General features: G+C 39.3%; 1 protein-coding gene across 1 annotated transcript in view; it reads right to left on the bottom strand.

Annotated features, from left to right (window-relative positions):
- The window catches only part of FREM2 (FRAS1 related extracellular matrix 2), a 210,521-nt gene that overhangs the window by 79,389 nt on the left and 114,191 nt on the right, over positions 1 to 16,941 (bottom strand). The window contains exons 5-6 of the mRNA XM_077806636.1: positions 15,482 to 15,607; positions 11,592 to 11,843 (exon numbers count right to left, since the gene is read on the bottom strand). Coding sequence (XP_077662762.1) covers positions 11,592 to 11,843; positions 15,482 to 15,607 — 378 coding nt within the window. The remainder of the gene's footprint in view (positions 1 to 11,591; positions 11,844 to 15,481; positions 15,608 to 16,941) is intronic.

Below are 16,941 nucleotides of genomic sequence, written 5' to 3'. Positions count from 1 at the left end.
GCTGCCTATTCATTTCATTTGGTGGCCCCTAGTTCTTGTGTTACGAGGAGTAAATAACACTTCCTTATTTACTTTCTCTACACCAGTCATAATTTTATAGACCTCCATCATAGCCCCCCTTAGTCTTCCCTTTTCCAAGATGAAAAGTCCCACTCGTATTAATCTCTCCTAGTGGGTAAGGGCTGACTCCACTGCTGTTCTCCACAGACACAATTAATGCTTCTTTATGGGTGAGAGTTATTCTCAAAAAAGCTACTGAAAGGCCAATGCTCAAAACAAAATAAGTTGTTCATCTTGCTAACTATCAACCAGTATCTCCCCCTTCCTTTTTAGTGGAAAGTCACTGAGAAAGAGGCACTTGGGGCAGCTCAGACAGCTTCTCGAGTCCACAGATTACCATGACTCAAGCCAATCAGGGCATAGGACTGGGTTTGGTACAGAAAATGCACTGGCTGATCTCCTCTTAGCCAAGCATGAAGATACATTGACAGCACAAATTCTTTTAACTGCCAGCAGCCTTTGATATCATTGACTGTAAGATTTCATTGAGCTGTTGTCAAACCCTAGGGAGGATGGAGTCATTCCAATGGCTTTCACAAGCACTAGAATAACTGAAACTAACAAACAAAAGTAAAATGGTTAAGAATGGCTCTGATCAGGAGCCAAATTCTGATTGCCTTACCCCCTGTGTAGCTCCACACCAGTCAATGGAATTAGATGGGAGTCAATGTAGAATGTAGAATGTAGCTTTTGGTCTGTATTTTTATAGCATCTAAACAGAAGAACTGTATCTGACAGAATGACTTGGACATCTAAAGAATTTTCAGTGGAAAAGGGGGTTGGGACTTATTTTTAAAGTTCATTATGTGTTTGGAAAGAGCCAACAATATTGAAAAGGGAGACTTTAAATAGGAAATATAGGTGTATTTTCTTCTGCTTATGATGCTAGGAGTATGGAGTGAGTAGTTCAGCCCAGAAAATATGGGGCTGATTCTTCTAAACTGTGACTGCCTGACTGCACATGCCAGGTGTATTTGCATAGGCATAACAATAACTGAATGCACAAATTAGTAGTGCAATTACTTGGGCATTTTTGCATTCACATAGTATAGACACATAGGGCCTGATTTTCTCTCTCAGCCAATGAATTATCCAAATCAGGTACTAAAATAAGAGGGCCAACCCTTAGTCAGTGTGAACTGGCATAACTCCACTGAAATCAATGGGGCTAGGCCAATGTGCATCAACTGATGATCCGGTCCAGAATATTGTACTGAAATTTAGTTAATGGGTTTTATTTAAGAAGGGCAAGTGCAAAGTAGGGCACTTATGAAGAAAAACTCAAATGCACTGCTACAAAGTGAGGAATAACTGGCTAGGCAGTAGTACTGCAGAAAGGGATCTGGGGGTTATAGTTGTTCACAAATTTAATACAAGTCAGCAATGTGATGCTGTTGCAAAAAAAAAAAAAAAAAAAAAAGCAAATATCATTCTGGAGAATATTAACAGATGTGTTGTATTTGAGAGTACTGTGTCCAGTTTTGGGCACCACACTTTAAGAAATATCTGGACAAATTGGAAAGAGTCCAGAGAAAAGCAACAAAGATGATAAGTTTAGAAAATCTAACCTATGAGAAAAGGTAAAAAAAAAGCATGTTCAGTCTTGAGAAAATAAGACTGAGGGGGGAATCTAATAACAGTCTTCAACTATATTAAGGGCTGTTACAAAGAGGATGGGGATCAATTATTCTTCATGTCCACTTAGGGTGACCAGATTTAACGGGGAAAATATCGGGACACATGAGGAAAGTGGTCCCGATTTTATAGGGAAGTCTGGTCACCCTATGTCCACTCAAGGTAGGACAAAGAGTTATCGGCTTAATCTGTATGCTTCCTCTAGGGATATTTACAGTTTAACTGCTTGCAGAGTGAGTGCCAGCTAGTGGTTCCGGTAGAATACTAGAAGACCCAGGAAAGTTGGGTTCTGTTCCTAACCCTGCCACTGGCTTGCTGTGTTACTGTGACCAACTCACTGAATCTCTCCATCTCTCAGTTTACCTATCTGTAAAATGGGGCAGAACTGCTCTCCCCTACAAGGGATGGTATGAAGACTAATGTGGTCATTTTCTTTGACAAGCTAAATAAACTGAAAACCATGCTGTGATATAAGCCTCTGGCCTTTGCCTCCCCATTAATGGTGCTGAAATGTTTAACAGGGGTTCCACAGGAGGAGTCTGAATGGCTGCTTGCCAGCCTTATGTAAGTGAAGTGGAACAAATCTGTTGAACGCCCCTCCTGCTGTGAACAGTATGTTTTTTTCAGCAATTCTAATAAGGCAAGAAGAGTGTTCGTATGTCCTGCAGAGAGGCAGTGTGCTCTCGTGGCAGCACTAAGTACTTGGGAAGAAAAAAAGAACACCTGGGGAGATGATAACCTCCCCAACAACTTAAACCGAAGAAAGCCTCTCACAAACATTCTCCTTTTTGCTGTGCTCTACCATTTTATTCATCACTGCTGTTCACTTTCAGATTCTAAACATGATGACCACCCAAGAGTTTGATATTGGCACAAAATCCATTTTTACAACAACATAACACTATTTAGTTCAATCCCCAGGTGCTGCAACTGTTGGTTTTAAACTGAGTGCATTGGCATCCAGAGAGAAATATAGTAAAATCAGATCATTGGATTAAGTGATCATTAGTGCGCCTCTGAACCCAGTCTTCATGCCTGGCCTTTCTTCCCTGATCTTCTTGCAAACAATGTCTCCATATCTGTTTGTGTGGGCATTGCTCCTCTATATCATATTTGTCTGACTCAGACTTAAAGCTCACTGAGGCAATGACCTTGGGCCAAATTCTCCTCTCCTTTTCACCTGAGCAATCTGAGGTGTTCAGCTGGGTGTAGAAGTGCGGCAACAGAACTTAGCCTGAGCTTCTCTTTAATTGTACATGAGCTGTGCACTCTCACAGTGCTCTGAACAGAAGTGTACAGAAATAAGAATCTATTTTAAAAGGACAGCATGCAGTCTAAAATATGCTTTTTTTGTTGTAAACTACCATTCTCTTTAAACACTGTGAGCCAATCCTGCCCTTATATGAGCATACACAACCTTCACTGACTTCAATGGCAGATACATCTGCATTTCCTAGGGCAGAATTTAACCATGGTAAAAATTATACTTGACTGTAAAGTGGTTCATGAAAAAGTGTGGCTAAATTACACCCCTGGATCTCCCTGCAGAGGATTCCATGAGAATAAGTGAGGGCAGTATCTGGCCCGTGGTTTTTAATACAGGGTGTTTGGGAGCAAGATTATACATTATTCATTACCAGTGGCACTGGATTGTAAATTCTGATACAATCTCTTTATGCTGTTCTATTTACCTAACTGATTTACTTGCTTATATGCAGATGAAAAGCAACTGGGTAGACGGTTAAGACAATAAGTCTACATATCACTGGGTTAGTGATTATTCAGTGCAAATTGTTCCAATACAATTATTTTATGGGAAAATTTAACATCTGCTGTATTTAATGCAGAAACTGTTTGTTTGGACTTTTTAGTGGCCACTTACTTTTTTTATTCAGAGAAATGTTGAATCAGTTTGTTTATTAGATGACTAAACATTTCATACAAGTACAATTTCTGTGTCTAAAGAATATTGCTAAGCCTGATTATTCAGTTGGCTGAGTGAAGATGGTGAAATGATCTTTTAGTGAACAAAAATAATATTTCACGAGTGAAAATGAATGTATTAAATGCAAGCTCATGTTAAACAAAATATTTATTGTTAGCAATGGTGAATACAATTTTTCAATTTTTGTTTATTCTGGGGTCGGTTTATTAATTCATAATATCTTATATTTTTATGGTACCAATGGATCCTAACACATTTACACCTCACGGCCCAGAGGAGCCCCAGGCCAGCTGCAAGAGTGCCTCCCCTCCCTAGACCCCACGCCACCCAGGGGGAAGAGTCTCACTCTTGTCCCGAAGAAGCTTTTGATATGCCCCATGCAGGTTCTGGGGTGGCTGAGGAGGTGGTATTTGCTACTCAGCTTCCTGGGTTCATCAGTAATCTCTCTGGAGTCCAGGGAGATTATTGATGAACCTGGGAAACTGAGTAGCAAATACTGCCTCATCATCTGCCCTGGAACCCGCATGGGGCATAATAAAGCAAAACTTCCCCCACCAAACCCCGCAACTGGGGTTCTGGCACCCACGGCAGCACCGGGGAGGCTATTATACCCATCACCCACTGGCCTATTATACCCATCACCCATGTCTGGCTCCCTGCCAGGGCCTCAGGGCTGGGGGAGCTCTCACTCTCTGCTACAGCCCTGAGGCCCTAGTGGGAGGGGGGTGCAGAGCTTCTCCAGTCTTGGGGCTGCAGTGGGGAGGTAGAATGGGGTGGGAAGTGGGTGGAACAGGGGTGGGACAGCAAGGGGAAGGGGAAGAACGGTGTAGGGGCATGGTCGGGGCCACAGATGGAAGATGTGCGGCCTCCCACTTGCTCTGGCAGAAGGCCCCATGAAAACTTAATCCGCCTCTTGGTTTATTACAACCATCTCTAAACCACTTAGCTGCTCTTTTTGTCTTTGACTGTAGAGGTGTTAACAGACCACTTCACCTTGAATAATCTCTTAAAATATATGTTAACTACTTAGGCTAAACAATCTGTTCCGTCTTGTATTTAATTATGATACACAGAGTACATTTCCAGACCCAAAGCAGAGCTCTGTATAGCTCAAAAGCCTGTCTCTCTGACCAGCAGAAGTTGGTTCTTGCTTCTTTTAGTTGGAAAATTTTAGGCCACTTTGTAACATACAGAGTTGCCAACCTTCACGCAGTAAATAAGCACCCCGACTTTCAAAATAAGCCACAAATCAAGCTAATCCCATTTTAAAATAAGGCCAAAACAAGCCAATCCCTAAAAATCCCAATGCTCTATGTGACTAGATCCCCCTGGTGTGCAGTCTGGGTCTGTGGTGGGCCCGCTGTGCACCCCTGACTCTCTCTCCCCTTGTCTCTCCTTACTGGGAGCCAATCAAAAAAAAAAAGAAGCAACAAGCTACAAGCCAAACAAGCAATAAGTTACAAACCAAAACCGAGCCAACGAGCAACTCACAAGCCAATTAAGCCAAAAACAAGCCCAATTTTTCGTGGGTTTGGCATGTCTGGTAACATACTATGTAATCACCGCACACACCACTGTTGCTGTTTCTGGGATCTCCCTTTCTGAAAGCAATCATCCCATTTCCTGCAAAAATTTTCTACATTCGGCTTATATTATTCCTAAATAGATATCCAGCAAATATTCCTCCTTACCTTGGCTAAGGTTTTCACAACTCTAAACTATCCAGTAACTTTAAAGTAATGGCACAGACTCCATTTTCTTTAATTTACCTGATACAGCCTGTTGACCTTTGTGTCCGTCACTGGTTATTTTCTGCCTCCCTCATTTCCTAAATGATATTGTTTATTAAAATTCTAACTATCCTACAGAGATGAAAGACTTCACAGTAGTATTCTGAGATGACAATATATTTCCAGATGGTTGAGACTGCCAATTTGAGGCTTGATCCAAAGCCCAAAGAATTCCACTGACTTTAGTTGGCTTTGGATCTGGCTCAACATTTCTGGTTTCAGACTGCTTTAATATTAAGGTTTTCCATCAATTTTAACTGCTTTGTTGTCTGTCTTAATAATACCACCTCCACTTTTCTCACAAGCGGACCAGGATCAGTGGACATCAGAGTGGGCATTGTGCCTTCTTTAACGTACCCGTTCCCCTGTGCAATCAATCCCTATCAGAAACAAGAGAATTTAAGTACAGAACTCAGTGGGAAGATCCCCTACTCAGCACCAGAGGCTGACAAGATTATTCTCAGTACTAACCACAGTACTATCAAAAGTCGCCCCAGAATGCTGCAGAGAGCTGCTCGTATTCATGGTATTTGTGCTCCCCCTTACAAGCACGAACCAGGCAATGTTTAAAATGCACCTAAATTCTATCTTACTGTACACCCTTCAGACATTCTAAAACCTGAATTTATTTTCAAAGCTTTGCCACCTTTGTTACTTAAAAGTTGCATTCAGAGTTAGATGTTAGTACCCTTTAAACAGACTGGCTATTAAAAGCGCTGCAACTGCACAAATGCAGCCCAAGGACATGATTTTTCCATTCAGATGTCAGAATATCCTGAAATTTTAGACAGAGCTTTTGATTCTTTCAGACTTTAAATACCTTAAGCCTTGGGGTAAGTCCCTTACAGGATCATAAATAATAAAATGTTTTCTTTCTGCAGTTGATTACCAGCTATCTACTTCTGTATTAAAGAAACATCTTTCAGATATTTAGTTCAATGTTTAAAATTTCAGAAATAGGATCATGGAGAGTGTGTGTATATCTATATCCATATCTATATATAGATAAATTCACTGAAAATTATTCTATTGTTTTTAGCGGTAGGGAGGAGAGAGGGGGGTTCTGCCAAAGGTAGAAAGGCTTGGTTCCCTTTACTCCCAGAAGAGTTTCACATAGTCAAGTGTTTATAACTTTGGAATTGCAAGCTGAAATGACCATATGTAAATACTCTTTCTGTAGGTTTCTTCACCTACTGTACTTCCTTCTGCATGTTATGTTTTGTAAATCTTAATCTCTGATGCAAACAGATCCATGTTATTATTTAACATTTCAATTGTGGTAGCATATGTAACATTGAAACAAACAATTCCAAATGCTATTTACATCATAGAATCATAGAATATCAGGGTTGGAAGGGACCTCAGGAGGTCATCTAGTCCAACCCCCTGATGAGGACCTGGTCTGGTGTTCCTTTGGTTGATTTTTTTTGCCCCTTTTCTATCCTCAAGTTTGTGCTGTATTAGGGAAACTCAGTTTCAAAGTAAAAATATCCCCACAGCACTGCAGATTTTAAAACCATATTTCCTCAGCCTGTAATACACCAGTACTTGTCTCATTTAGAATTACTTTTTTACAAATTTTTGTTCCGACCACACAGTTTAACTGCACATAAGCCACATTTAAATACTGTATTCCCTGAGGGGTTTATTACACTTAGTCTTTCTTGGGTTCACCATAAAGCTTGAGGTGAGTCTTTTCAATTATTCTTGGTTTATCAATTGTCATTATTATATTCAAACTCAACTATTTTAGTTTAAATCCCATGGGTTTATACCAGAAAGAAAAGAAACTGATCAAAGGTTTTGAAGATGAATGTTTCCTAATTAACTTGCACTGAATGCCAGTGGATATAGGCAAAAAGTTTCTAGTGCTGACTTGACTTCCTTATGAAAGACCTGATGTAGAATTATTAAACTTTGACCTTTCCTGTTTGTGGTTTATGACCTCCAGACACTGATGCATGATGTTAATCCAGTCACAGTGTTTTGGGAAATCAGCACAAAATGACAGGCTGTTACATTTGGCCAAAGAATCTCTGTTACCTAAGTGTAAATCCCATTAACAAACAAACAAGAATAATAATATAGCTCCATATCACCTACAGATGTGCAGTAATGGGACTCAGGATTTAGTATGATAATATTTCTGCACTTGATAGGTTACTATAAATGTGTCACAACCTTAACTCTTCCATTGGAGAGATGTTTTAGATACAAGTATATTTATAATATTACAAAGCCAATGAAAATGCTATTTCTTTCATGTGGCATATTTTTAACAAATCAAAGGACTGAACACAATTACCAGGAATTTTGTGCAGCATACACAATAATAAAGAATGAATGCTTCTTAAATTCTACTGATCATTTTATGCTACTTTCCAAAATATTGACTTCTCAGGTGACCTACAAAATATTAAATAAGGACACTATCAAGTTAGACAAAACCAAAAAGCATTATACTTCTGAATTGATCCCTCTAGTATACTTCTTTATAGTGCATTCAGATTTTTTCAAACTCTAAACAGAAGAGTGACGTGCTAAATGAATTGTCAGCAGCTTTTTAAAAGCACTTGAATTTCTTCTGGGAGAAGTTTCACTGACACAGAAAGCACTGCACAGCTACCTCTGTGTGGGATGGCCTACAAAATATTTCAGATATACCAGATGCAACATATTAGGCTGTGACAGATAAATTGGGATGTGTCTAGGAACACTTGTACCTAAAAAGAAAATTTACCTTTTAACAGCCAAAACAGCTACTGTTTTTCTTTTGCCAGCCAATACAGAATGTTCCATTACTTCACATTAGAAATATAACACCCACACCCTTTCAACCCTTTTGCATGTGAATAAGTGTACTCAGTGAGACTACTTGTGGGTAAAGCTACTCATGTGTGCAAGTGTTGGCAGGATTGAGGCAATAGCGTTCATGAATGCAGTGAACACTACAGTTAAAGTTGAGATGGTACAGGAAGCAAACTGCTTTTGCTGTAACGTTTCCTACTACTGACATTAGCGTAAAGATTTTTCTTTTTAATTCCATCTTTGGTGCATGGCCATTATGTAAGGTAACTTGATCTTAGTTTTTCTGGGCTATGTTACTATTGATCAGTTTACCGCCTTAGTTACCTACTCAAAGACATCCTGATGGTAATAACAGATACCATATGGGTACTGTGTTAAAGTGTGTGCATAAGCTGCAACTGCACCTAACAAAATGAGTGACTATATTATTCTAAACATTTTCACTCAGTGGGATAAATGCTAAACACAGTTCTCAGAAGCACTGGTGGAGATTTCACTGAAGTCCGTGCTTTGAACCTCCAGGTGAGTTTGCATGTCCAGTAACTTCTGAGGGGGATACCTGTGGCTTTCTTTTCAAATTTTAAGACGTCTGCACATCTTATAGCCCATGTACGCAGCTGGTTTGTGTTCAGTCTTTAATAAGCCTGCAAACTACAGGTCCCAACATTATTCTGTCAGAAATGGCTGAGAAGTTTGTGAACTCAGTAAAATTCCCCCCAAAACATCAAATATCTCAAAAATTAACTAATTAAACTTACAAAAATGCTCCAATATACCAGTGTTTGCTGAGGGCAGTGAAGTAAGCTAATTATGAACATTCTATGTCAGCCTGTGTTTGAAATATGACATGATTAATAAACTCTGAGAAACTTTGCAAGAAGCACAATTCCTGGATATTTCAAACTGCCATAGCTCATGAATGTTGCAGTTGATTACCTCAAACCTTCCATACAGAAAACAAAATCACCTCTGTCACGTCACAGGGTCACATGTTAGAAATTCCAGGCAGACTGGGTACTTATAGTGTAATTAGGAGGGATATCAATTTTCAGCTTTTTAACAGGTAACTAGTTATATTCTTAAGTACTGAAAAACTACTGTGCCCATAATATTCTGAAATCAGCTTTACACAGGGCATGCACTGTACTGTGTGGTAAGGATACGTTTTTTCATATCGGCCTCTATGAAACACAAGAACATAAGAACTGCCATATTGCATCAGACCAAAGAAGTATCCTGTGTTCTGACAGTGGCCAAAGCCAGGTGCTTCAGAGGAAATGAACAGAACAGATAATCAAGTGATACATCCCCTGTTGTCCAGTCCCAGCATCTGGCAATCAGAGCCTAGAGACACCCAGAACATAGGGTTGCATCCCTGCCCATCCTGGCTAATAGCCGTTTAAGGACCTATCCTCTATTAATTTATCTAATTCTTTTTGAACCATTATAGTCTCAGCCTTCACAACATCCTCTGGCAAAGAGTTCCACAGGCTGACTGTGCATTGTGTGAAGAAATACTTCCTTTTGTTTGATTTAAACCTGCTGCCTATTAATTTCATTTGGTGAACTCCTAGTTCTTGTGTTATGAGAAGGAGTAAATAACATTCCCTTATTTACTTTCTTCACACTAGTCATGATTTTATAGACCTCAATTATATCCCCCCTTGGTCATCTCTTTTCCAAACTGAAAAGTCCCTGTCTTAATAATCTCTCCTCATACAGCAGCTGTTCCATACCCCTAATCATTTTTGTTACCCTTTTCTGAACCTTTTCTAATTCCAATATATCCTTTTTGAGATGGGGCGACCACATCTTCATGCAGTATTGAAGATGTGAACATACCATGGATTTAGATAGATATGATATTTTCTGTCTTATTATCTATCCCTTTCTTAATGATTCCCAACATTCTGTTAGCTTTTTTTTTTAACTGCCGCTGCACACTGAGTGGATGTTTTCAGAGAACTATCCACAATGACTCCCAGTTTTGTGAGAGCCCTTTGTACTTCGTAGTCTGCTTGGCACTTACCTATCTTGAGTAGTTTTGTATCTTCTGCGAATTTTGCCACCTCACTGTTTACCCCTTTTTCAGATCATTTATGAATATATTGAATAGTACTGTTCCCAGTACAGACCCCTGGGGGACACCACTATTTACTTCTCTCCAATCTGAAAACTGACCATGTATTCCTACCCTTTGTTTCTGATCTTTTAACCAGTTACTAGTCCATGAGAGGACCTTCCCTCTTACCCCATGACTGCTTACTTTGCTTAAGAGCCTTTGGTGAGGGACCTTGTCAAAGGCTTTCTGAAAATCTAAGTACACTATATCCACTGGATCTCCCTTGTCCACATGCTTGTTAACTCCCTCAAAGAATTCTAGTAGACACAATGATCTAACTGCAGGCCAGATCACAGCCTGACAGGAAAAAGCATTCTACTGGAAATTAGAGAACTCCACAATATTCCTTTCACAGAATTTCCAGGAGAACAATCCTCCTGAGTGAGAAAAAGGCTTTCGACCCACGCAAGCCCCTAAAACTCACTGAGCTCAGGGCAGAGTCCGTTAAAGGACTGGGACTGTTACCTGTAATATGCTACCTGGGACTCCTTTCTACTGCTACGGAGATTGCACAAAAGATGCTGCTGCCTCAGGCAGCATTAGCTTTAGTGTGCATTCTCTAGGAGAGAATACAATATTTTTCCCCACCCCCTCCCCAGCCCTACACCTCTCCTGCCACAGATCTCTAGCCCATCAACAAAGTTCTGCTCCTTTCAAAGCAATACATCAGAGCCATGGGTCACTCTGGCCAGAAACAAAGCATCTAATTGTGTTGGTCTCCTGATACAAAATATGAACATTATTCTGACTTCAGATTTGTCAACGGATTGTATTCATATTTTGTAACAAGAACTAGACTCTTCTGGATTATCAGGAGGCAGCAGCCTTTGCTTAACTAGAAAGAGTAAGGAACGTGGATAACAAGCATCATCGATTTCATCATCGATTTCCATTCGGTGTGACCTCCCAGATCACACCCTCCAGAAATTGTGAAATCTGTCAGAGTGGAAAGGTGAGCTTCCAATACTCAGCTAATTTTACAATGATTGCATGTTCTTGAAGTTTAAAATAGCAATACTGACTTTTAATTAGGGGGATAGTGATTTAAAAAAAAATCACTATCCCCCTAATTATGCTTTCAAAACTTCTGAAGGCCATGATCATGCATTTGAATCAAGTGAGGGAGAGAGGAAATCCAGTAAACCCAGATCTTACATCATGATTGAAGGGCCATATTATATGCCATTTCTGTCCCTCACTGGTAATACCATCTTGATAAATTAAGTCTTACCATCGTCTTTGTCAGGCACAATAGTAACCTGAGTCCCTGGGAATTCCGAACCAATTCTTCCACCCATCGGCATGCTCAGCAGAACATCAAATGTCTCAGCTTCTTCATACAGGGAATCATCTATGATGACAATACGGCACATTTTCTCTCGTTCATCTTTGTCAAAGCGGAGAATGCTGTTATGGTCCTCAGGCCTGGATATGTAGTCTGAGTAGGACAGCACAGACGTTGGGACAGTACCAGTTGCTGTTCCTGTGAGACAGAAGTAAATAAGCACCTGTAATATTTTAAAGAATCCCTTACTAAGGTTGAATTGTATTCTCTTTAGCTTTCCATTTTTATTCCTATTTATTTTTAGACTGATAAGATGCATCCATTGCAAAGTATGTACAAGTATCCATTAAATGCATGTACAAAGAAACACTGGAGTTGCCATATTGGATCAGGCCAATGGTAGATCTAGTATTCTTTCTCCAAGAGATGCCAGTATCAGCTGAGTCTGAGAAAGGTGTTAAGAAACAGTGAAATAGGCAGTTAGGAGATCGCCTGTCCCACGGAAAGTTTCCTTCTAATTTTCCCAATAGTCAAAGGCAGAGTGAAGCCGTGAAGCATGAGGGTTGCTATCTCTTACAGAATTTGTTTGTTTTTTAGTATTTACCATAATACTACATTGGTATTATTATGATGTACAAAATAAACAATTCTTAATAGCAGAACAAGTTGACTAATGACAAATCAGTGAGCTCAAATGAGATTTTTTTGAACTGGACTATGTTCTGTGTGAGAAGATGGTCTTAAAACTGTCCTAATGGCAACTAATGCAAACTCTATTTGTTTTAATGAGCACAAGGAACAATAGTTTTCATTTCTCTGTTTTTTTCTGTTTGCTGGCAAGACTGAAGAAGCCCATGATACAGAACTGATAAAATATAACAATTTCTCTCATCTGAAAAATGTTATAAAGTCACTGCTGAGATAGCCCTGCATTAATCCTCTCCAGTTATCCTTTTAGAACCAAATTCTGGCACTCTTTGTTTTCATTCCCAAACAAGTGTGCACTAACTATATCTCTTTGGAATTTCCAGATAGGAAACTGCTGTAATATCCACATACCAATGTTGTGAAAAAGATTAAAATTCAACTCAACATTTGGCCACCTAACTTCGCATGGAATAACCAGTACAACTGCTGAGAAACTATTCCACAAATGTATTTACAAAATATTACACATTTCTGCCAATAAATAAGGCGTTACACAAAAGAGGGAGGTTTTAATCAGCGCAATTTAACATGTCACTTTAACATGTCAATCACTGGGAGTTGTGCACAGTTCAAGGGCACAACATAGCCCAGAAACTTTTGGTTAAGAAGAAAATGTTTTTCAAGGTGTTACGGCTTTTCGCAAATATTCTGTTTTAAAAGTCAGCAGATTGTACTGTACTTGAAAGAGGTGAACTTGGTAAATGTACATATATTTAACAATAATAAGGGGAAAAGGCATACTTAGGTAACCAGCACTGTTGCAGTGTGTGCCCTGCTTTCAGGATTTCATTACAAGCTGCAGATACACTTAATTTAATTCTCCCAGCTTGACAACTATGCATCCAAGGTCATCTACAAAAAGCATTAATCTTTCCTACTACCCAGATTTCTTTTGATAAGTGAGTATCTCAAAACACCACTCCATTTCTGTGCCTTTAATTTGGTGATCTCCAACCTTTCAGCTATGCTGAGCCATATGTAATTATTCTTGGGTTTGCAAGAGCCAGGCAGTTGAGTGAGTGAGAGAAGTTTTAAGCTTATGCGCTATAATTGTACTGAAAAAGCATTTCATAATGTGCTCAGCTACAGGCTTTAACATCAAATACCTCAACATAGTGTAAAGAAACTACATCATGAGGTGAAAAATGCGGTCGAAAAGCTAACCACTCAGGTTTTACAAGCAAAAAATTAACCAAGTAGCTTTCATCAAAGGTCTCACCAGTTTCAGAATTAGAGCTAATTAAAAGCTGGAACTTCTGTCCCTTGGGAAATTCTTCCAATGTTTATTTTTATTCCAATTCAGGACAAAATGTTGAAATATTGAAAGTTTTCATCAAATTAAAAGTTTTAAAAAATGGATTCAGAAATGCTGAACCATTTTGTTTTGACAATTTTGAACAAAACAAAACATTTGGACATTCCTAAACCAAGATGTTTCATTACAGCTCAGTTCAGCATTGACTTGTATTAAGATGAGCTGCCTGGTGCCTCATTCTCCTGTTCCTCCCTATGGGATGAGCTCCCTGGTTGAACTACATCTCTCACGATGCACCACGGTGGTTCAGTTAGAGGAGAGACCACGGTACTTCACAGAGGAGAAATGTAGTCTGGCCAAAGAGCCCAGCCCAGAGGGCAGAACAGATGCATAAATCATCCGAACAACATATCCCACAATGCACTGCAACAGCTCACCTTTTCAAACAGAGCCACAATGAAACGTTTTGATTCAGTTCCACTAACCTAAGTATTTCGATTCAGGGCAATCTAACCTAAAATGAAATATTTCATTTTAATTTTCCCAACAGAAAACTGAAAACTTTTGGTGCAGAAACCACATTTTCTGTTGAAAATCATTTTGATGGAAAAACATGGGACAGCTCTAGTCAGGGAAAAAATAAAAAAATAAAATAAAAAGAGACACCTATATACAAAGGCCCTAAATTACACATCCTATTTCGTGCTCATTATTTTGCAGATGCAAACAACTCTGGGCTCTACATTGGACCTGCAATTATTTGCTGCTGTAATATAGATAATTTAACTGTCTACTGACCTGAGTTTCAAACATTATGTTATTTAGGTATCATAGAATCATAGAATATCAGGGTTGGAAGGGACCTCAGGAGGTCATCTAGTCCAACCCCCTGCTTAAAGCAGGACCAACCCCCAATTTTTACCCCAGATCCCTAAATGGCCCTCTCAAGGATTGAACTCACAACCCTGGGTTTAGCAGGCCAATGCTCAAACCACTGAGTATCAAAGTGAACATATGATCCCTGAAAATAATTTGCAGATACCAAAAAGGAGACTACTGTTTACAAATCTAGTTTAGAAGGGAAGAAGAATAGCTAGCCAAAATAAGCGCACAAAAGGCTTAACAGAGGGGTGGTTAGCAGAAACAAGAATAATAATAAGTAGTATTTTTATTTCTAAAGAGGTTTCCATCCAATTGTTTCTTTACAAACATCAATAAAGAAACCTTCCTGGAGCTCAGCTTTGTAGCACAGCCTCTCCAGACCTCAGGCCTCTTTGAGGCAGAACCATAGTGGTTCTGCTGCTTTATTGGCATTCTGTGGTGTTTCTATAAATACTAGAATTTCTCACTAAAAAGAAGAGGAAACCTGTAATACTCAAGAAAAAAAGCCAAAATATATTTCTCTCTGTCATAAAAACTATGCACTTAGCTATGCTAAGCACAGCTGTATCTTGAAAGCTCTATCAGCTCAAACAACATTTTTTAAAAGCTTATCACTGTTTAATGAAGTCAAATGGAAAGACTACGTCTACTATCATACTACCTGTAGAGAATCTTTCATCTGGAGGATCTCAAAAAACATAACTGACATTACTTCCAGACATTAGGTACTGTACACAAGACCCTGTGAAATAGGCAAGGAATATCGATCAATGAACTGCAACTATTTCTATAATGGAACACAGCATCTATTTAACAACACACAGAACAGTTTAAGAAATAAAGTGAAGAGGAATAGCACTACCAATTGACATAGAAACTATACAAGCAGAAAATAATTACCAGTGCTGGGAATTATTTGTATATTCTGCAGACAGAAATAATAATTATTTTAGCCTTGGTTATTATTTTCACTTAATCTAGATTCTGTTACCTTGCTGTGTATAGCAGATCACCATCAATTCCTGGCTGACATCTCCACTTCTTCTGACAGGAATGAACAGTTCCCCAATGTCTTCTTCAATTGTGTATGTGGATTGAGGAATAAAAATGGTTGATTCTGCAGAAATCACACATATTTATTTGTGTTATTTTATATACTCAAAGAGTCACAGGAGAAATAGCCAGAAGTTTCCCCCTCCCATAAATTCAATGTAACAAAATACTCATTTCTCAATGGTATAGTGAAATGTTATGTGAAATTTTGCAGCCAAAAAGAAAGCCAGAACCAAGGCCAGATGCTCTAAGGAAGGGGTTCTCAAACTTCATTGCACCGTGACCCCCTTCTGACAACAAAAATTACTATACGACCCCAGGAGGGGGACCGAAGTCTGAGCTCATCTGAGCCCCGCCACCCTGGGTAGGGGTGAGGGAGCAGAGGGGCAAAGTCCAAACCCAAAAGCCTCAGCTTCAGTCCTGGGCCGTGGAGCTCAGGCTTTGGCTTCAGCCTCTGGCCCCAGCAATTCTAATGCCAGCCCTGGCGACCCCATTAGAATGGGGCTGCAACCCACTTTGGGGTCCCGACCCACGGTTTGAGAACCACTGTTAAGCACTTACTGATTAGTAGTTCCACTTCCTGGGATTTAATCACTGTAATGGGACAAATCACATGATTTACCATTACACCTGTCAGTAAGGGTTTGAAGGACTGGTCCTCCAATGGGCATCCAGAATTCTATCCAAGTTCTTTTAGTATTTCTAGACTATTATTATTACTAGTTGTTAGCCAGGAAAGGTTCACCACTGAGGATCACACAATCATTTCAGTATCCTCCTCTCTGACAGAAGTTTGTTAAGACCATTCTTGCTCATTTTGCACACACAAAACATGTGTTGGAGTCCTTTGGCATCTGGGGTGCTTAAGATGCAGGACTGGGTCCTTTGTGACTTTCACTTTGACTCTACACTATATGAAGTAGTATTCTCCTTAGTACAGGGATCATCTTTTTGTTCTCTGTACAGTGGTTAGCATGTGGTGCTATAATATAAAGATGATAATAATTTGATTTTATAAGAAGTTATAAATATACCAGCCGACGAGTGATCCCTAATTTTGTTCTTTGTTTGATTTTTCTGAAACTGTGTAACCAAAACATAGACTTCAAAAGAAAACTGGCCATTAGTGTGAACTCACAGAAAAGCCTGTAAAACATTTAGGATTTGGGCATGTCCATTATCTCTTTAGGCTTACATATATAAAAAAATAAGACGTCTCTTTCATGTTCTCTGGAATTCCTTTTTCTTATCTAAATAAGTGCTGCAGGCATATTTTTTTCTTGTAACCAGTTTTTCTCTTTTGGCTGGGAACGTATCTTCTGTTAATTAAAGCTAGCTATTTCCTTTTGGGTGCCAGAAGGGAAGATGGAAAAAATTCACCACTAGCTTTGAAAGTTA

The sequence above is a fragment of the Eretmochelys imbricata genome, chromosome 1 (assembly GCF_965152235.1).
Source record: "Eretmochelys imbricata isolate rEreImb1 chromosome 1, rEreImb1.hap1, whole genome shotgun sequence".
Classification (NCBI taxonomy): Eukaryota; Metazoa; Chordata; order Testudines; family Cheloniidae; genus Eretmochelys; species Eretmochelys imbricata.
This window is presented reverse-complemented; position numbering and strand designations above follow the sequence as displayed.